Source organism: Penicillium diatomitis (genome assembly GCF_028827545.1).
Source record: "Penicillium diatomitis strain IBT 30728 chromosome Unknown utg000005l_segment0_segment0, whole genome shotgun sequence".
In the NCBI taxonomy this organism is placed as follows: domain Eukaryota; kingdom Fungi; phylum Ascomycota; class Eurotiomycetes; order Eurotiales; family Aspergillaceae; genus Penicillium; species Penicillium diatomitis.
The window spans coordinates 3529649-3551871 of record NW_026623177.1 but is presented as its reverse complement, the minus strand read 5'-3'; the positions used below and the strand labels follow the sequence as shown (position 1 = coordinate 3551871).

Genomic DNA, 22223 nt, shown 5'->3' with positions numbered 1-22223 from the left:
AGTCATTCAGTGGTGGGTGTAGTTTTACTAACACCCACGCAGCAAATAAACGGGATCGACACGACTGACAAGCAAGTTCTCGTCAAGTCAGCTTGTCTAGGGCAGTGCGTACCTAACTTGTACACCATAGCCCATACACCACAATTGAAATGAGAATGACTGTCCAGTGTCCACAGTGTCCAGTATCTAGTAGACACTGTCTACTGGTCTAGACCTACGCGGCAATCAATTCAAAGCCGCATGGATCCGACCGGCGCCATCTAGACTAATAGACCCTGCATGACATGTCACTGACTGAACGAGGACGAAAAGGCCTCGTCATGCTTCAACGAGTGATTACCAGATTAGAGAAAATGGAGTCGATGGACTCATCAGTCAAATGCATTGGTCGGAACAGACATACTGAAGGTTCCACCTAGCCTACCTACATGCAAGACCTGGCAAAGGCCACATCATAAGATGACAAAGCATTGCGAGGACGGAACGACTGGCGCCTGTACTGCCCCTGCAGGTGGAGATGGACTGGAAGGGAGCAGAGAGAAGGATATCGTTACTGATGCAGAGGACGATACTTGAGAATTGTGGTGGAGGACCACGTGACGTTTCACGGTAGGCCGTCAAGTCTCTGTCTGGAGGGAGACATTACCACGGTCTTATATTTGTTTGTTGTCCCAGCACCGATCGATCATCTCGTCAACATGCAAATGGCCATTCAATTCGGGAAACTCCATCATTTACAACAGTCCCACGACCTCGAGACCGTGCTCACGGGGATGCGACATCAGCTGACGATCTCAATACACCTCACAGCCGTAATTGATCTGGTAGAATAGGAACCCGAGGGCAAAAAGCTCGGTACGGGCATCAACGAGCCCTAGCGTGCCGCATTCTTCTTGATCCGCCTGGTCTTGATTGAGCAAGCGGCAGGAAGGAAAACTACAGGTAAATGCATCTGCACCGATTCTGTCTGTCCTGTCAAGTTCAGATTTTAGCTTCAGCTAGCCGCAATCCAGCAGCAGGTTCTAGGGTTGAAGATTGCCATGAGCGAGATCAAGTGATTCCAGGAACCACTGCCCGCTTTCCCAGAGTGAACGGCTGGACATCATCGGAGTAACAAAGTAGTGTCGCAAAGATTGGGCGAGATAAGAATTAGGTAGATACAGGATGAGTTGTACGCGAATACTCGAGTCAGGTTTCCAACCCATCTCGCCTTGATTCTTCTTATAAGCATAATGGCCATTTGTACCATCCCTTAACTGGAAAGTTACTCCAGAGTGGTGGTGGTCATGGCCATTGTTAGATAGGAAGGCTTGTGATAAGATAAGATAAGGGATCATATCATACAGCCTAGCGTTCACAATATTAATTAGTCTAGAAATAGCAGACCGAGTGGATGTAGTGTCACCAATTGATGGTAAGCTACGCCTACATACGGGAGTTGAAGAGGGACATACGACTCAAACAGCCGTCTACCAAGAGGTAAGGCAGACACACCGAAGAGAGGGATAAGGGAAGATCTGCGGCGTGGTTATTGGCTGGCATGCCCATCGATCGTAGATGTACCGTTTTTCGAAGAAAACTGATGTACACATACCTGCATATATTCACCCATTGATGGCTATCTCTGCCCATCGGACAACGGCATTTCCTCATATCGCATGCTTCCACAAAGTCAGCCTTCTATTCCACAACACATAAAGTACTGATACAATCTCTGCCAGCCAAAAAATGTAGCTATGGGTAAGAAATCTATTTACATTATCGATGCTGGGTATATGTGACGTTTGGTCATAAGAGGATTCGTCACAACAGGTAACTTAAGTTAGTTAGTGACTAACTATCGTAGGTCTCCGCAGATAACTAACGAGTAGCGTTCTAACTTCCAGGCTAGGCAGCGGCTTATCATTTCCGGGGCCGGTCCGATAGTTGATCCGTGCGTATGAAGAGGCACTGTGCATTTGTGCAATGTGCATGTTCATCTCCACAGTACGCCGTCGGCCTCATGATGGTCAAGATAAGCGCGATGTACTATGTAAGTATGTAGTACATGAATGGCAATGACACCCGAGTGATTGATTTGGCGAGGAAGGACGTTTACTGCGCTATCTTATCGATACGAGTCATTTATCGTCCAGGTCCAAAATTAGAAGCTCCAAAGCTTTACTTCAGTATCACTTCGCCACTCAGTCAGCTCACAGGTACCTATTAACTACTAACTTACCTAGTCCTAACTGTAGGTAGCTTTGCGCCCCGCAGTCTGTCCAAACGTTTGAGTTTGACCCTTTTCGGACCAGCCCGACCCACCGAGACGACTGACTCAAATAATTTCCCAATTCCTTAATTCTTGATTATCTTAGTTCCGCTTCAACCGTTCAGTCTGAGCCTCAACGACGTCGGCTAGGCGCACTCCCCTCGGCGATTTCTCTGCTGTTCAAGACTGATTGAAAGCCGTCTCTCCTCAACAATTGGTCCTCCACTTTTTGACCAACCTTGTCAGACCCATCGACGGGCATCGACACGTCGCGATGCGTGTTCTTCGCAGCATCGTCCTGCTCTCGGCGCTGAGTCCACCCATCTCGGCCGTCCCCGCGGGTTCCAGCATTGCGCCTGATGCAGCTACACCACCGCAGCTTCAACCCGCCAACTTCATCGACCAGCCTCCTCAACCGCGCCGGCCGTGGAATTGTCTTCGAGATTGGGTGATTGAATCTTTGTGGGGGAAGCCCCGGTCATCATCTCTCAAGCAGCTCAGCTTGCCAAAGAATGTGCGCGACCGTTACGGGAGCGACGTTGTTATCCGCTTTCACCTGCGACATCCGCACGACGCCGAGGCGCTGGCCGCGGCGTCCAAAGTTCTTGTGCTGGATGTCTGGGCGACTACAACCAGATATGTTGATATTCGACTCGCCGAAGACATGGTAGGTGATTCGACTTGACTTCTTTTCGTCTTTCGCATGACGGGAAACGAAGCGCGAATGAAAGACCGTTGGTAGAGATTCTGACCGGTCCTTTTCACCTTTAGATACCCTCTTTCCTCGATCTGCTCCCTCCTTCCTTGCGATCGAGTCATACTCCGCTCATGGACGATCTGGTCGACATGATCTACAATACCTACCCACGACATCTCCACCCGTCGTTAGAAACCGAACCGGACTTCCGGTCTGGGAGCAGGCGAGCCGCGACCGCGCCGGTGGAAGATGTCTTCTTCCACGACTATCAGCCGCTATCGGTGATTGTGCAATGGATGAGATTGATGGCGTCCATGTTCCCCACACATGTCCAGCTGACGAGCGTAGGAAAATCCTACGAAGGTCGGGACATTCAAGCTCTGCGAGTTGGAGCGTCGCCATCGCCGCTGGAGCCATCGGGCCCACGCAAGACGATCTTGATCGTTGGCGGATCTCACGCGCGGGAGTGGATTAGCACTTCGACCGTCACCTACGTGGCATACAACTTGATCACTCGCTACGGCCATTCCGCCGAAGTGACCCGACTCCTGCAAGAATACGATTGGATATTGATCCCCACGCTGAACCCAGATGGCTACGTCTACTCTTGGGAAGGGGATCGTTTGTGGCGCAAGAATCGACAGCCAACCGGGCTGTCACTCTGTCGAGGCGTGGATCTCGACCGAGCCTGGGACTATGAGTGGGACGGCGAGTCGACTCGGTCGAACCCGTGCTCGGAAAACTACGCAGGATCGGAGCCATTTGAGGCCCTCGAGTCTCGTCGGTTGGCCCAGTGGGCGCAGAACGAAACCGAGAGCGGTCGTGCCGACATGGTGGGCTTCCTGGACCTGCACTCATACTCTCAACAGATCCTGTACCCATACTCCTACAGCTGCTCCGCCGTCCCGCCAACCTTGGAAAGTCTAGAGGAACTGGGCCTGGGACTAGCCAAAGCAATTCGCCAGTCTACCCACGAGTCGTATGACGTAACATCGGCTTGCGAAGGGATTCTGACCGCCCAAGGGTCGTCCCGCACCAGCGCGGGCGGAAGTGCCCTGGACTGGTTCTACCACAACTTACACGCCACGTACGCGTTCCAGATCAAATTACGCGACCGAGGTAGCTATGGCTTCCTTCTTCCACCAGAGGACATTGTTCCCACGGGGAAGGAGATTTTCAATGCCATTTTGGCGTTCGGCAAGTTTGTTTGGGGGGAGAAACTACGTGAGCTAGAGGACTTGACAGTACCGACGGTCAAGGCCCCGTTCAACTTTGAACAGAAGCCGCTTTCTTTGAAATAAGACATACGTCGAGATGATCGGTCAAGAGACGCTTCAGCTGCGGTTCATCTACTCGAATCTTAATGACTCATATGATCTGTTCACGTCCCTCCAATTGTAATTCCGCTCTTTTTTTCTTTTCTTTTTGAACCGTCTTGTCCAAAAAGCTCTCAATGTGAGGAATCTCTCCAAGGCTGCTCCATTGCGAATTATCTATCCTGCCAAACCAGAACTGATGGAAAAACCAAATGATTCTTTTCGGCTACAACGGTAGATGCAGCCACCGAAGAAGAAAGAGCAAAGGGGATGAGGTGCAATTAAGATTGTACCCAGAGGAGGAGAGGCTCGTGCTACCTACATAGGCTACTACGGACCGCGGTGGGAACTGCAGTATCACGAGCATGCCATGCAAAGAGGAACCTGGGCTTGAAGAACGTGACACCTCGTCGGACCACCCGGCAGGTCTCCATGACACGACATGACTTTTTTTTTTATATCACAACGTGCCCACGGCCAAAATGATCACTAGTTCTGTACAATCTTTGGCAAAGATTATCAAACCCGAAGCACATGCCAATATCCGTTATCGATAAGGTGATCCGAGATAAGATGTGGTGCATAGTTGCATACTGCATCCCCGCGGGATGGATGAGGTCGTGCTCTAGGGCTGACAGCTTAATAGAGCCTACCTCAATCTGATTTCATGGCTTGTCGATGGTCTGTAATTGGTCTGGTGCTCTACCTTGGTTGTTGAGGATTTGGCGGGCTTGGTCGTGGTTTTAATTCTCGGATGGGTGGGTTTCCTGAGGTCTTGTCTGGGCTTCTGAAGGGGTGGCTGATTGTTAGGGCTTTGCAAGCTCCGTGTTCCTCCGCCCATACTGCGTCTTGAGATGATGTTCACAACATGCGATTACGAGCATTTCCAGCAATTTTCATGGTTTACCTAGTTTCAGAAAGAAAAAAAAAAAGCCAAGATTGTACTACTTATGAGTATCCCTTATTTCATGCCATGAGAATGTCACTTTGCCTCACAGTAGAAGGTACAGTCGGGAAGTAGAGTTGGATAAACAGATTCGCTTGTAGCATGTGACCTTCATGCATTCATGTCAAATGAGCATTGAGAAAAGAGAGAATCCTCCATATCAACTTGCCTATGCTCAGAACAACCAAGAAACAAACTTGCGATAGAACCAGTGGGACCCAGCATGATTTTCCATCTCCGCGTTGCGCGCCGCAATGAAAGCAGCTTCTTCCCGGTCGATCTCATCTTTGCCGGTCCACAGATCGGCCTCCTCGGGCTTGACTCCCTTAGAGCCGGTCATAAATTTGTGGCCAAAGAGAAGTAGAAGGTAGAGCGGTATTCCGAGGTAGGCTGTAATGAATCCGATTTTATCAAAGTTTCCATATTTCTTGCTGTGGACGAAGACGTCGTAGTTCTTCGTGAAGATGATAAGGATGCAAAATGCCAGCGCCAGGTACGATCCCCAAATTCCGAGAGGCGCAACGTACGCTAAATCGGATCTAGGCACTCGTTGAGCTTCTCTTGCTCGCACAAAATAGATATGGGTGACGAGAATGGAAAGCCAAGTCAGTAGACCAAAGATGGTGACGAGATTGACAAAATACTTGAAGACGGTGCGGGAGTCGTTGGCGACGTTCATAAATGCGATCAGGGCAACCGCAGAGCAGATGGCCAGAGCGAACACGGGGACACCGCGCCGATCCGTACGGGCAAAGATCTTAGGAGCTTTACCCTCGCGAGCCAGGCCGTAGATAGTTCGGGTGGCAATGTACAGATCGGAGTTGGCAGCGGAAAAGACGAAGACCAAGATGCAAGCGTTGAGAACGTGATCCAAGGAGGGGATCCCCGAGTTCTTGATGGCAACGACAAATGGCGAGGCAGCTGCACTAGAAGTGCTCAATTTGAACTTTGAATCATTGTATGGGAGCTTTGGGTCATTGTATGGCACCAAGCAGCCCACCAAGAAGACGGAGAGAATGTAGAACACCAGAATTCGCCAAAAGGTCAACTTGATTGCTTTTGGCACAGTTGATCTCGCATTCTGCGCTTCTCCTACCGTCACGCCAACCAACTCCGTGCCAAGGTAGGCGAACGTGGCGCTCACCATGGTGGACCAAAATGCCAGGAAGCGGCCAGCATCTCCGTCCAGGATGTAGGTGTTGAAGGCACCGGGATTTTTCCAGTAGCGGAAGCCTTTCCGGTCATGATCAGGGCCGCCTCCCAACATCAGAATGAAACTGAGCAGTATGACGGCAAGGATCACGATGACCTTGAATGAGGACAGCCAAAACTCGAATTCGCCGAAGAAGCGGACGCCGAAGTAATTGATGCACACGATGGCGACAAGAAGGATTGCGATCCAGACGCCTGCATTCACTCTTTCCTGTGGTAACCAGTATGATATGACAAGTGCACCGGCCGTGAGTTGATTCGGCGTGACAATGATATATTTAAACCAGTATCTGAGCAGTGACTTTGTTAGCATCACAAAAGGGAGGGTGAAAGAAAAGCCGGTTACGTACGTCCAGCCGAGAGCGAAACCGAGAGCAGGATCGCAGAAGCGAACCGCGTAGCCAGTGAAACCAGAAGGGAGGGGAAGCCAGGTGGCCATCTCTCCGAGAGCACACATGACTAGATAGACAATGAAGCCGACCCAAGAGTAGGCGATCAGGACAGAGCCGGGCTGCGGTCAACATGTATTAGAGAGGTATCGAAGCTGAGTGGGAAAGAATTCCATGTACTCACGCCGGCCCTATGAGAAGTGTCAATATCAATTCAACATTGATCAAGTGAAGAGACACGAAAGATGGAGTCAATACATACTTTGCAAGAGCATCACCAGTACCAATGATCAATCCAGTTCCAATCGCACCGCCAATGGCTGTCAATCGTCGTTAGCCTTGCTTATCATCACGTCATCTGCTTATGTCGTTGAATGATACCGATCATTGTAATATGACGAGCCTTGAGGGCACGGTGCAGGTCGACATGGTCCGGGTTGGAGAGACCACCCGCCTCTGCGACACCCACTCCATCGTTGCTGTATTCATGTTTGACTGGCTCTGCCGAGGCGTAACCCTCAGTTTTTGTCTCGTGCGATAACATCGAGGTTCGCACGAGTTCAAAGCCACTCTGGGATATCGTCAGAGATCGCTTCTCACTTCCTCTGCGTGAGAGCCGAGACGTATCTGAGCTGGTGAGTTATGGAAACCCCCGAAGGACAACAGCAGCCGCAAGAGTGAGCCACCGGAAGAAAGGAGAGAAGTCAAAAAGACAATGGGCCAAAGAGAGAGAGAGAGAGAGGAAAACGAAATGGGCAGAATGGTGGGGGAGAGGGAAACGTTAGTATTATACGAATCCCAAGCTCGTCGCAAGTCTGGGCAATTCAGCCTCTTGGGGTCTCAGAACTGAGCTGAGGGATCCCTGCCGCCCACGTCTTGCAGCTGACCAGCCATGGTGAAGATCTCATGCGCCTTCTCGGCCAGCGTTCCATCCCGAGTCTGTCTGCCTCGCCGCAAAAGCCAAGCGTCGATCCAGGCAAAGTAAATCGAGCACGGAGAATCTCAGAGCGCACGCTGGCCCCCAGTCGGGGAGATAAGCCGCAAGCTCCCTCGCTCTCGCTCTTGGCTCCATTCGAGATGGCTGGCCCCACTCCGACAGGCAGAGTCTGGGCCCGGACTGGGTTGAGCAGCTTGGTAGCTTGAAGGGGGAGGGGGAAAGCCAAGCCCGGGGGAAATGGAGGTGTTGAACTGGGTCGAGATTGACCCGGTACGGGGAAGATATCCATGCGGTAATGGCCAAGGTGATGTCGCGCAAGGAAGGTGGGGAAGAGCCAGAGATATCCCAAAGAAGTAGAAGAGCCGATTGAGAAGAGAAGATTTGGAGCGGAGAAGACCCGCGAGGAATCTCCCATTTAGGGTTGATGTGCGCCAAGCTCCACTGAACATGCCATTCGCATCGTAGAGGCCTGGAGGGCAGTGTTCTCACATTGAATACCTTATCCGGGCGATTTGGAGAAGTCCCTCAGTCCCTGGACTTCAGGTCTCCGACGATAGTACATGTCCTTTGCGACCTCTGTAGACTACCTGATATGACAGCTTGAAGGTAGGTGCCTTCAAGATGGTCTTTTGTAAAGGTTCTGTTGAAATAGTCGATGAGGTAGGAGATCGTATCCTAAGGTGCTTCTCTATGTTCTGACCCATACTACTATGTAGTCTTTGCAAATTTGGCCCGTCACTGGTGGAAGTCTTCGTAACAGTATCAACATTCCCGAACGGCGAGTACACTAATCGGCCGCCACAGATGTGGCCTTGTCACCCCTACATGCGTAGATCTTGCACCGCCGTCAGTCATTGCCACGGAAGGTGATTGCCGGCAGCATGTCAGACGGTGCATCGTCTGAGAACTACAGAATGTCCAGGGACTACAATTCGGGTGACGCGAGCCGAGGTGCCTCGCGGACCGCTGCCGGTGCGGTTTCCAGAGCCAAGGAGCATGTACGTTACAAGGTTGCAACCGTATCAAGCGTCGAGCATGAAAATCCATGGCCCTGGATCTCATCCGATCTCCTAATTGTTTCCCGTCAAGTACAGTTAGCTACCTCAATTCGGTCCATTGCCCGCGATAAGGCCTGATTGCTCCACCGCTATCCGCCGGTCCCTCCCCTTCAAGCCAAGACAGCCCCCCGCGCCACGGGTTCGGCACGGCTGGCGTCGGCTGCTTTTTGGTCGTATGCACGTATTGATTGACTGTCTGGCGGTCCTCAGGTCCTGGACTACACTTCCTGACCCGTTGGAAGAGAGAAGCAACCCGGTTGATAAGCAAGATCCCCACACAGCCCATTCCATCTCCACGGTGAAGGGCATTGGGCACTTTACTGTTCGCTCTCCTCAAGGCCCGACGTCTTGGCGTTCAGCCAACGTTACTTTGGCCCGTCCTGCCAAGCCCGACTGGACGGCTCGAAATGTCTCCCCCGATGAAAGTGATGGCCAATCACTCGCACTCAACCCTCCAGGTGAACGGGGGATGATTTCCACCGGAGGGCGGACAGGTCCTACACCGGCTCCGCTCGTCTCGTGATCACTTCGGGTTCAAGCTTCGACTCTCATCGGGAGGATCCAGGCTCTGTCGCTTCACGGTTCACGCAAGGCCCTTCTAGCTTAGTAACGTGATCAAGTTCCCGTGGACGAAGCTTACCGTGGTGATGTAGATCCTGATCATAATAGGGACTTCAAAGACAGTAGCCTACGATTCACTTAGATCCAATCACCCTACTAGTAGCCACGATACCATCTCTTCCTCGCTACTCTTTACATTCACGCACCGTTCTGCAAGCCTCCCACCGAGTTAGAACAACACCTTGTTCTAGCGAAAATGTCTCGTTAAGCGGGCTTCATACTGGACTGCACGGAATATAAACAGTGGCTAGCAGCTAGGCAAACTCTGTGTAGAATACGAATATCCCGTTCGTTTCCGGTTGCAGAAGCGTTTGAAACCATACACACAAAAGATGTGTTTTCGAGTATAAGCAGGTCCCTTCGATATTCAGTCTACGGATGGCGCAAAACTTGCCAATGGCCGATTTGGTATCTTTTTCGTGATTGCTTCCTTGCGAAGGAAATAAAGACTAAGTTGCACTGTGAATGACCTGACGCAATGGTCATGCTGTCTGTCTATCGCGACTTTTGATGGCCGCCTTTCCTGAAGCTGTTCCGATATCAGCACCGATAACCTTGGACTTTCAGACGACGAGTATCGGATAAACGCCAGTCCTTTTGTCGAACTCCGCAATTGATAGGTCAAGCAGGTCCCGTATTGATCACTCGTCCGTACTGAACAGAGCTTTGACCTTATCGGAGAAGCAAGAATTCTATGTATCTACCACGTCATCGACGGTGTGGTCTTGGTAGAACTGGCCTGTGCAGTCCTTGAGCCATCTTGGCTCGGATCCATCAGGACAGCTTTGGATGCCTTGTTGAGCGTCTAGATTGTTACACAGAGAGCAACTCGAATACGGTCTGCGCCGACGGGAACCCGTCCAGCGGTTTTCGTATCCACAATTACAGAATTCCCTGCATTTTTCGAGCCCTACTCTGATTACAAAAGGGTCATTACCCGGATCGGTAGCAGGGTCACCCATTGATTTGAATTCATTCCCGTCATCAGAACTAAGGTTCAATTCATCCATCCAATCTTCAGGTTCAGAGGTAACTGTGGTTGTAAATGGTAAACCAATGGAGAATGGAAGGCTTAGCGTTCATGTGAGATTTCATTTGGCTAGTAGGCACTAGACACAAAGGAAGCATGTCAATGTATGGTGGCAACGAAGGCTTGTCTTTGTGTTTGGATAGCCAAGTAGAATAGGAACGATCCACTTTCTGTCTTGGTCTCCTACGGTCCGCCGATGCTAGGACCCATGCAGAAGCACCGATGCTGGGAAAACAGACGTAATCTTATCGAGTCTGGCAAGCAGTTGACCGAGTAAAGAGACACCATCTGAAGAATACCGGACAAAGGTGCAGAGAAAGCCGCAAGATTCTAACTGACATCCATCAAGGGTTATACTTTGGGCGCACCGGGGCTATCGGTTCCACGTCTACAGTTTTGGAGTCTATTACTCGTGGAATCTTAAACCACGTATAATGCTGCAATTTTGTATTACTTTCCTGGGCGGGAATCGTCAAGGTATCGGTCAACTGCCTTGAAGAATCTAGGAGCGAGTCTTGATTCTTCTTGATTCTTTTTACCCAGTCGTCTTTGAATCTCCGTCCAGAAATTGGCGCCCTTGCGGCAGGGATGATCTGTAGCTTGAGAGAGAGATTTACTCCAGGCTCTTTATTATTGTCAGCTGATGATTGCATAGATCGGCTTGATCAACTCGAAGCAAGTGAATTTGAGCACTGAGACCGGGATAACATGGTTAATTAACCTTGGTTCACCTCAGCTGCATGGGCGTAGTTTTTGGACCCTACGCTTCCAAGCGCCCGGGGATTGTACTCATTGGTCAGTTAGCTTCGGTACTCTTGCTTTCAAAATGAGCCTCATGGATGGTGTCAACGTAAAAAAACACCTGTAGACCTAGACACCTGTCTCCGGGCTAGACGAACGGCACTGCGGTTCGAACAGAGTCCGGATTCGTCATGGATTTGCGTTGATGAGCCTGTTGGTACGCCAGACACGGTGGGCATCAAGTCATTGTCCAGGATCTCTTCCGAGCCTATAGTTCGCGGTAAGTTGGGGGGATGCGTTGTTCTCGGTACGGCCTGTCGACAGCACTGATGCTGCTTGACCGGCGACCATAGGTTACGACATGTTGGGTGTTGGGTTGGTGTTCCATGCCACGGAAGCGAGGGTATAACCTGTCATTACATGAAAGTCTGAGCTGTCAAAAGTCAATCTGGCGATTGTGCTCCAGATAATCGCTTGAATGAGGTGAGTTTGCGGCATCTACAAGTGGCAGAAGAGTTCCAGCTCTTTGAAGGCGAAGACTACCGAGCATCGCGCGGCTGAGAGAGCTTGATTTTTTCTGATCAAGAGGTGAGTGATCGAGCGACAAGAGAATCTATGAAGGATACCGTATGGGTCAGCAAGTCTCATGAGGGTTCTGAGAAATATTCAGAATTGCGCTCAAAGGAAGACGCAACAATTTTTGACCTCGTTCAAGTATAAGTCAAGCGTTCAAAGGTCACCGGATGAATCACCGTGCCACAAGCGTGGAGGAGTCGCTATCGAGAGTTTTCTTCTCAGATTCGTGAAGCAGGGAATGAGTAGTCGAGTACTAGTAGTAGACTAGTAGTCCCCCCGGTAAGTGGAAATCAAGGCCCTTGACATGCTCTGCATCATTTGCAGGTGATCAAGCGTCCAAGAAGTGTCTATCGCGAATCGTCAACCGCTGTGGACGAAATGGAAATTTCTCGTGGAATTCGACCACGAGAGTAATGTGACCAGCTGCGTCGGCTGGCGTGATTGATTGCATACAGAACGCCCCGGGCGGCTACAACAGAAGTTATTTTTGTTCCCGCGGTTCCATTTCGAGTAATTGGTGTACTTAGGGCCTTTCGGGGGAGGTCTGGACCGGGTGGTGTGGGTTGCGGTGGATTGGCCGAGTGCTTGGCTTGCATACGACGCCGGGTTGGAGATTGGCTGTTCAGGTCGAGGGGTTGACTATGATTAGCATCAATCCTGCAGCTAAAATGACGGGTAATTAGCCGCACTTTCCATTCAAGCCGTGCGGGGAGAGCCCAGAGCCTGGGGAAGAGTTGGTCCAACTGTTGGTGGACACTCGTGCAGGAAGAGGAGTCGAGCAGGGGGAAAGACAACAGTTATATCACCACGGCGATCCGACTGTGCATCCCTTCTCGATCCACCACCACCACCACCACCACCACCACTACCTCCTCGCACAGCTATATCAGAGCCCAGTTCATCAATTTATATCCCCACTGGAATCAGTTGTTCATCCATCATTCTATCACGTTCAGTATTATCTGCTCTATCATATCGTCGCCATGGGCGTCTTCCAACGGCCAACCGGTATTCTCGTGCCCGGGTCACCGGTTCGCCTGCTCACCAACGAAATGATCTCTCCTCCTCTCTCTCCGGATTTCAATTTTGACTCGGAAGTGGTGCTCCCCTCCATCATTCCCGCACTCGAGTACATCTCATCCAAGCTGCAGCAAAAGACAATGCACGTCACCCTCCTCGTGGGCCGGGGTAAGCCCTACCCCACGGGAGAGCCATCCGACCTGATGGTGATCCCCATCACGCCTCTCGACGTCGCATCCTGGCGCGTCCTCGAACGGGCCATCGCCAAGGGAGCCAAGAAATTCTCTCTGGGATCGAGCTGGACCGAGGCGCTCAGCCGCAGCCAACACGAACGCAAAGCCAACGAATACCTTGTTCAGCAATCCATCCTTCAGAACGAAGTCATCTTCAGTCAAGAGGGTCTCACCCTTCTCAACATGGACCGCATTTACATCTTCAAGCGTCGCATGTGCATCCTCTCCTCTCGCCCCTTTTCCCGCACCGATGAACAAGCCATGACCTCTTGTGTCCAGCTCCTGCATCGAATCATGCAAGATTTCCAAGGCCGCCCCTTCAGCAAGGCCTTTTTCCACCGCATCTATGAACAGTTCGATGTCAAGAATGAATTATTGGCCACCATTGCCACCGCACACCGAGCCACCTACAACCAAGAAGCTATCATCATTGCCTCACCACCCGCACCCGTCAAGACAGAGGCCACACGCAAGCCTCCCGCTGCGACAGCTCCCCTGCGGACTGTCCGGGCGCGTCGAGAGCCATTGACCAAGGTCTCACCAGCCAAGTCTAATATCATCAGAGGTCTTTCCACCAGTCCTGCGCAGACGAGAGAGAGGACCGCCGTAAAGCCAAGCACACACGCCGTCAAAGCCAGTCCACTCAAGTCCAGCACGATGAAACCACATTCTTCAAGACGCGGACCAAAGACTCCCCTTTCCGCATCAGATGTCACCCCCATCACGCGCAATGAGTGGAATTTCCTGGGGGCGCAGGACATTCGCCTACAGCCCACGGTGACCACGTGGACTCCTTCGCCGGTCGTGTACGCCGTGGCTTGAAGAACAGTGTGCAGGCGAAGGATGTTCTGAACATCAAACTAAAATTGACAACATCGCTCCATGCTTGATAACCTAGACAGAGTGATAACCCAAACAGAGCACAAATCCCGCCCGGCTTTTGGCTGGTGGCTCTTCGCAGTCGCCTCCAAACAGAGGCTAGTCAGCGACTCTGAGGCGCAGTATGAGCAAGACGTACATGTATTCTCTATACACTCGACTGTCCTCGATGGTCTGAGAACTGGGAAATGCGCGATCCCGAGTCTTGGTAGAGCTCGAGAAGAAGTTGGTTCCCGTCCTACTGTGATGCCATGCACACAGGGTGCCGAGTGAACGTTACCGCACTTTGTGAACGGACTTGATTCTATTCCATGCAAGTGTGGTCTTCATCACAAACTTATGACCATGCTTTGAGCCTGAAAGGAAGAAGGCGAATTTGGGACCCTCTCTGTCATGTACTAGAATTCATCAAAATCAGCCAAACAAGCTCATTGACCCGAGTCCTTTGTACACATCAAGAAAAGTGAACTTACTGCTTGAATTGCCTTACCTTCACCACAATCATCGAACGACATGCATTTCACTCGACATGTTTCTGAGACCGTAGCGTAGGAGTAAGTTAGTAACCCATCAACATGTCACCAGCATGAAGGACGGGCAAGTCCCAACATGGATCCACATGCAAGAATACAACCAGACCGACGAGCGCATCTTTCTACATCATTGTAACTATCCCCGAATAACACTCAATACATCCGCGAGCGCATCTACGATAAAACCAGGCCTCATTGCCTCACAGACCGCTCTATCCCCATATCCATACCGACACCAACAAATGCTCCCGCCGATATTCCTCGCAAACTCAATATCTGCCACCGTATCCCCCACAACCAACACATCCCCCGCCTCAAGCTTCCCAGCCTTGACCAGCATCGGCTTCAACACATTCTTGAAACTCGCCGGGTCTGGCTTGCGCTTCGCGCCCGGCGTATTGTCACCCACGATCCAATCCTCGGGAACAAGATGGCGCAGACCATTGCGTTCAAGCGCCGTTTTGACCGCTTCCACGCCCTTGTTGGTCACGATCGCGACGGGGATGTCGGCGGTACGTAGCTCGCTTAGAACGATCTCTGCGCCGGGAAACGCTTGGATGAGGCTTTGGCCGTGGATTGCGTATAGCTCCCGGTATTTGGCGATCCAGTGGGCTTCGATCGATGTGGTCAAGGTCGAGGGGGTTGGGTGGAGAGCTTTGAAAGTGTCGGAGAGACCGGCGCCGCTGGCGATGAGGCGTTGGATCTCGGTCGGGGAGGGAGGTTGAGAGGGAAGGAGAGCTTGGAAGGTCAATTGGATGGTGTGGGAGATGGAGTCGTGGGTGTCGAAGAGGGTTCCGTCAAAGTCGAAGATGGCGAGGGAGATCATCTTGTGGTGAACTTTGAGGATGTATGGACAGAAATTCAAGAGTTGGATGATATGAATAGTGCAGGCGGGGGTTGAGACATAGATCAGGGAGGTTTAGGTAGACAGTCTATGTTTGAAGCGTGGTCGAAGTATGTACATGGGCACGCGGTACAAGCCTTGCTTCATATACGAATTGAATCCAAGTTCCCTTCACAAAATTGACTTGTAGTCTGGAAGAGAACTCGCGCCGTGGCTTACCTGCATCGAGTTTGCGCTATGGGTCGCTAACCTTTTCGGTTAGATCTGCGAGCGACATGCATAGTACCGTTCCTACTACCTTAACTGAATACTAAAGTATGACCAAGTTGTCCCCGAGTCTCTGTCAACAGGATTATCTTCATATCCATCTCAGTAAATCGGTGGCATGATGGACGACCAGTCGAGCATTTAGTCACGGACCATCTCGATGTCATGGCACATGCCTTTCGCATTGCGTTGACACCGATGTCCTCATTGCTCGTGTTCGACTTACCTCCTGCAGGCCCTCCATACCTGACCCATGATTTCCCCGCAACCCTGCCAGGATAGGAGTATATGAGACGAGACAAGGTTCCAAGAGACTTCCCCCTCGCTGGCTTAACGAGCAAATCATGAGCAATCTTCAAAGGATGACAATCAGTGCTTACCGTGGGATACATCGGTTAATTCGAAACCATGTCACGTTTTCTCAAACGAAAGATCTACAATACGTTGTTCTTCATGCGCAAAAAAACCCCCGAATACTCCAGACATCGTCTCGGCCCCGATGCAGTCTGTTGGCGTTATGGGACACAGAGTCGGTTACCCGTGAGATTGTCCCTTTTTTTTTAACCACCAGAATCTTCTCCGCGGTAGATTTATTTCTACAAACTTGGGATAGAATGATTGCCGCCCGACACTCGAATGAGCATTGCCCAGGGATGAGTACAGACGAAGGTCGAGAGTGTGTGGATCTGACATGAAACCGCTATCGGCACGTGCCTCTCTCTCTCTCTCTCTCTCGTGTAGTACGAGAGAGCAAAGATCATGACCATCACCACCACTTTCCCATTTCCATCTTCAATCAAGCCAGGCGGGGCCTGGCATGCCGATCGGACGGCGATGGCGTCTCCTGATATTACCTCAAGAGTGCACGCACAGGCTCTCGGCCCATTCTGGTTCCCACTTAGTCGCGGCGCCCAGGGCCGATTCTCTCGTGAAGACCCGAGTATGGAGTCCCTGAATTGATTGCAACTCCACAGTCCACACAATGAATGCGAGTCGTCTACCGAATCTGGCGCTTAGCGGACCCATCATGGTCGCCCAATTGGGAAGGCCCATGGTGCTTGTGTTCTTCCACCATTTTATCTCCTCTTACCCGTTAGCGAAGCCACTCGCCCAGATCTTCTTCCGGTTACGAAGGACTGGATTGTGGTCTGTTTGACTCGAGGACAATGACCTCGTTATGGGGGGGGCTCGTCTTACTGTACCTTCAACATCCCGAATCTATGCTCGCACCGGAGAATAGCATTGTAAACTATTGGAGGCTACTGGGAGATCGTAGCAGACCCAAAAGAGGGGAGAAAGGAATGGTGAGATTGAATCTGGTGAGAGGTGCCTATCTAAGCTACGAAGGTGGTGTGCGTGGGCGCGCACCACACTGGTGACACGCCTGACCACTAAGCTATCTCAACACCCCCCTGGACCTCGATCCACCAATCTCACTCAAAACACGAAAAACATGAAAAGTGATCATATAAATATGTTAATAACGCCTTAATATAGCTTTTTGAGCTTAAAAAGGTATTTAAACCCTTAGAATTAAGCTCGCTAGAAAGGCTATTAAATCAGAGCTTTTTTATACCCAAAGGGTGTAGAAACCTCTCGAATTAGACTCGCTATAGCGGCTTAGTGAAGCTATCTACTGCCTACTCTGTAGTAGAGATTTTAACGAATTTATATACCCCCCTAGAGACTTAGTCTCTAATATAATAGTATTTAACGTTAATATACTTCGTTCGTTAGTGTAAATCATAGCTTTTAGTAAGGTAAATAGCGCCTTAGTTATCCTCGTAGATTATAGTAGGAAGTTATAAAAGGGACTCTATATTAAGTTCCTTAAGGAAAAGCTATAGCTATAATACCTCTTAGATAGCTAAAGATATAGCTATATACTCGCTTTCTGTAGAGGAAAGAGTAATATATATTTACTTTTTATAAGCCTAAGTAATTGTACTATTCGTAAGCTTAAAAAGGAAGCCGGAGGTTAATATACTACTATCTATATATTTACCGGCCTAATCTATATTAACGAATCTAAAGAGGAGGTCTAGTAAGTAGGAATACGCGATAGTAAGCGTTTCAGAACCCTTAAGATATCGAAAGATACGCTTTAATATAGTTATATACTTCGCGGAGGGGTTATATATATATCTTATAAGCTTTATAACTATAAATATAATATCTAGTCGCGTATTAACTATTAGCTAAATAAGTAAGCCTACTATCTTACAGTAAGCTTTAACTTCGGCCGGAGTAGTAGTATCCTTACGCGGTTATAGGATCTCCTTATTATAAAATAGCGTAGGGACTATATATATATCTTATAGGTTAAATTTAGTAAGGACTTTACGAATATAGGCGAGCTAAGAAAGTATAACTTTGCTATCTATAGATTAAATGATATTAATCGTAAGGAATCGCGTAGTAGTACTATTATTAGTAATATCGAAGGATTTTCGAATATAGTCCTTAAGCTATATAAGAGATATATATAAAGGTATAATAATTAGTATATTATTAATATATATAAGAAGATAGAGCTTACGTTTTATATATATAAATACCGAATAGTCTACTTATAAGTAAATAAATCTAATTACTATTAGAGCCCTATAGATAGTATTATACTACTCGCGAGGACTCTGTTTTAGACCGTATAAAGTCTTTAAAAGAAGGCCGTATTTTCTAGGCTCTTTAAAACTATTAGGAAGTTAAATATAGATTTCTTTAAGAAGCTCTACGTTAAGAAACGCTATAATGAAGTTAATATAATATATCTACTAGCCGAAATACGTAGCGATTACGTAGAATATTTTAAAGCTTAAAGCTTTAGCTATACTTATATAAATATTAAGATAATCGATTCCTTTACGTTACTTAAACCCTTTTATAATAAGACGCGCTTTATAGGACCTATCGTCCTTAATACGAAAGACCTATCGAAGCGGAAGAAGCGTCTTTTTAGTACCCTTAGTAGGAAGATTATATACGCGCTAAGTACCGTTTTTTAGCTACTTCTATATTTCCTTATCTATAGCTTTAATCTATTTAGTCTATTTATCCTTACTATAATTTTATATTATATCCCGCTAGCTATCTAGTTTATATAGCGTTAACTAAGCTAAAGCTTAATATAAAAGCTTTAGAAGTAGTTATACGTCTACGGTTATACTACGAATTAAAAAAGTAGTATATTTAATATAATTAGCCAGAGCTATATTTAAATACTTAAGAAAATATAAATATTCCTCTAACTCTATAGCCGCTTAAGTCTTCTTACGGACTCGTAAGGAATACCGAAGACCTATCTTAGGTATAGTTTAAGAACTACTTTCGATAGTTTTAGGATTAGCCTCGATAGTTTCAGAACTACCCTCGATAGTTTTAGAACTACCCTCTATAGTTTAAAGATTATCGTCGATATTTCTAGGACTACCCTCGATAGTTCTGGAACTATCCTCTATAGTTTAAGGGCTATCGTCGATATATTTATTCTATTTATAGGCGAATCTCTACTTAATCTATTCACGAAGCTTTTTAAGTTAGACTTCGCGTTTAAATAAAGAAAGTAGTATATTAGACTACTTAGATAATAGTAGGTCTTCTATTAGAATATAAGAAGATAGAGTTACTAGCTATACTAGCTTATTAGGACTATTAGCTAAATCTAGCTAAATTAGTTAATCGCTATTAGCTAGTAGGAAATCCGATAGTATATAATAGCGTTAATTAGCCGTAGATTATATAGGAACTAACTTTAGCTCTATATTAAGATTATATATAGGCTTAGGTAGATCCTTCGTTATATTCTTATTAAAGACTATATTACGAGAGACTACGATCTTCTTTAAATAAATATTATAGAGTCGATATCTATTAGTACTATAGCCTACTAGCCTTACTTCGGCTATATACAGAGAAAGCTTATCTACCCTATGTTCCTTTAGAATTAGATACTAAGCTTAGTAGCTAAGTACGTATAGATTTAAAATATCTAGCTTTTTGCTATAGAAAGCTTTATATAGAGTTATATTAATAGTAGACTACTAGAGACGGTTTATTATATAATTAATACCTAAAAGTAGCTTACCCTATAGATATTTAGGAAGCTGATTTTTAGCTAATATAGCGATTAGTAGCTTAATAAGCTAACGATTCCTAATCTCCGTAATACCGTTAAGCTAAGGTATATAGGGGGGAATAGGATCCTAAATAATACTGTTTTCTTCGTAAAAAGTAGCGATTTTAACGTGTTCTTACGTATTATCGCCTAAAATTACCTTAACTTTATAGTTAAATTATATTAAAAAATAGGTTACTAATATACGAATTTTATTAGTAATTTCGCTCTTCGCCTTTAATAGGAAGACCTAATAGAAGCGAGTAGTATTATCGGTAACTATTATAAAATAACGATTACCTCTAACGCCTACGATAAAGATAGGACCCTAAATATTAATATAAAGCTTCTATACTAGTATAGTCTTAATACGCTTACTTCGTCTAAAGGGTAAGATATAGCCTTTACTAAGAATATAAGGAGGATAAGGGTACTTAATATTAGATCCCTTTTTAATATTAATTCCTTCGGTATATTTAGGTATACGCTTTATCTTCTACTCGTCTACGTAATAGGCTCTGCGATAAGCTAGGTCTATTAAAATAGGTTAAATCTTACTAATTTAAGAAGCTATAGCTAAATCTATAGCGGGTATATAGCTATTACTAAATATGTAGGATAGTTAAATAGATAGAGCTCTAAGTATATTAATAAGGCTATTACTATTATAGATACGAACCTAATATTAACCGTTCTCCTACTTTACTATAACGATAAGCTCTTCCCTTCTATATAGGGAGCTATATATCTTATTAAATCGAGTCTTAATACTAGAATCCTTCGTAAGTTACTATAAGGAAATAAGGTTTATATTAAAAGAAGGAATATACTAGACTCTAAGTAGCTTAAGCTTAGAAATATTATTTCTATTTAAAAAGTTTAGGATAATATTACTATATCCTTTAGTCTATACTTAATAACTATTTAGGAGCTTTATATTAGTAATTAGTAGCGTGAAATTAATAAAATTTATATAATAAGGTATTATATACGCTAATACGCTAGAGTCTACTATCTAAGTATACTATTTGTTATTATCTATTAATATAGCTATAATATTAATAGCTAATAAGCTTATTTTAGCGAAGCTCGTTAAGATCTTCTTTTCGGATTTCTCCTTTAATATCACGGTATAGTTATATATAGTGACTTAGGACGATTCACGATCGAATCGACCCCGCGTCGCCTTAGGATAATAACCCTAAAGGCTCTATGCGGGGCTATAGGGACTCGGTACACGGAACCCCTATATATATATTATATAAACTAGTAAAGTCTACTACACCCTAAGATTTAGTCTTTGATAATTATAATTATAGACTTAGACTCTCTGCCTAGCTAATAGGTTCTCTGTCCTACGATATAGACCCTCTAATAATTACTAAATCTTTCTATTTAGCTACCTAGAGAAGAAATATCTATACCGACGATCTATTAATAATCCGCCTATCTTATAGTAGCGGAACGATCCCGATAAGTTAGTAAGAGGCTTAGGTAATCCTTAAGTAAACTTAGCCTAACCCCTCGGGACCTAGAAGATAGGTCTAGTTTCGAGATACGATTTCCCGAATAGGCTAAGTTAAACGAACAAAATACCCTCGATTACCTCCTAGTACGGATCTAGTAACTCGAATATAAAGCTACGATTCGGTAACGAGATACCCCCGAACCTTAATCCGCGCCTCCTCTTTCCTATCGACCCCGAGGTATAGAGATTAAAATTAATAATATCTTATACCGCTTAAGCTCTATCTTAATCCTAGAGTAATATATCTAGTAGCTCGATAAATTAGAATATATCTTCGAAGCTAGTCCCGACCGATATATAAGTAATTTATATAAGATTCCTATTAGATTCTTTATATTAGAACCGACCTAATAGGCCTAGTAGATAAATTATAAAAAGACCGAGTTTATAGCCTAATAGCCTACCTAGGATAATTTTGTTAACTAGATACTCAAATTTATCCGAGGGGATCGATTTACGGAGGCTAATATTACGGAAAAATACTATAGCGCTTACTAGCTTAAGGACTAAGACCTACGCGTATTTTATAACTATCTCTAATCTATCGAAAACTATATAAATATTTAGGAGAAAGAGCGTACTCTTAGCTACTACGTAAAACTACGTCTAGTCCTTAAAAATAAACTTAAAGTACTATACCAGAACGATCTCCCGGAGAATCGTACTAATATAGTTTCGGCCGCGATCTATATATAGGATAGTTAAGGTATAGGATATCGGAATCCTTCTCTACCTAGAATAAATCCGAAGAAGTAATACCGGGAAGACTAGGACTAAAAGGGATAATAGGAAAATACTAAGAAGTACCGATCCTCTTTCTATAGATAAGAGACTATAAACCCTAATCGAAATACTCCCGTCTTATCCTATTATTAGTTCTACGGAAATAAGGACCTATCTTCGGTTACCTATTATATATATAAGAAAAAGGAATATTATACTTCTAACTATTCCTAGGTAAGACCTAGCTAAGGATACCTAAATATATATATTAACGAAATTATTACTAATAACGAAGCTATAAAAGAATA

At 46.5% G+C, this 22223-nt stretch overlaps 4 protein-coding genes across 4 annotated transcripts; 2 read left to right on the top strand and 2 right to left on the bottom strand.

The window, feature by feature from the left end:
- Window positions 1–2525: 2525 nt before the first annotated feature.
- N7539_005643 (M14 family metallopeptidase) lies at window positions 2526–4249 on the top strand (the record flags this gene model as incomplete). Its single annotated transcript, XM_056935245.1, has 2 exons — window positions 2526–2918; window positions 3023–4249. The coding sequence occupies 2 exons, from the start codon at window positions 2526–2528 to the stop codon at window positions 4247–4249; spliced, it is 1620 nt and encodes a 539-aa protein (XP_056790439.1).
- Window positions 4250–5385: 1136 nt separating this feature from the next.
- N7539_005642 (dicarboxylic amino acid permease agtA) lies at window positions 5386–7355 on the bottom strand (the record flags this gene model as incomplete). Its single annotated transcript, XM_056935244.1, has 5 exons — window positions 5386–6712; window positions 6773–6933; window positions 6996–7002; window positions 7074–7131; window positions 7193–7355. 5 exons carry the CDS (start codon window positions 7353–7355, stop codon window positions 5386–5388), a joined length of 1716 nt encoding a protein of 571 aa, XP_056790438.1.
- A 5402-nt stretch (window positions 7356–12757) lies between these two features.
- On the top strand, window positions 12758–13849 carry N7539_005641 (uncharacterized protein; the record flags this gene model as incomplete). Its single annotated transcript, XM_056935243.1, has 1 exon — window positions 12758–13849. One exon carries the CDS (start codon window positions 12758–12760, stop codon window positions 13847–13849), a length of 1092 nt encoding a protein of 363 aa, XP_056790437.1.
- Window positions 13850–14575: 726 nt separating this feature from the next.
- Window positions 14576–15265, bottom strand: N7539_005640 (HAD family hydrolase; the record flags this gene model as incomplete). The annotated part of the gene is made up of 1 exon (XM_056935242.1): window positions 14576–15265. One exon carries the CDS (start codon window positions 15263–15265, stop codon window positions 14576–14578), a length of 690 nt encoding a protein of 229 aa, XP_056790436.1.
- Window positions 15266–22223: the final 6958 nt, after the last annotated feature.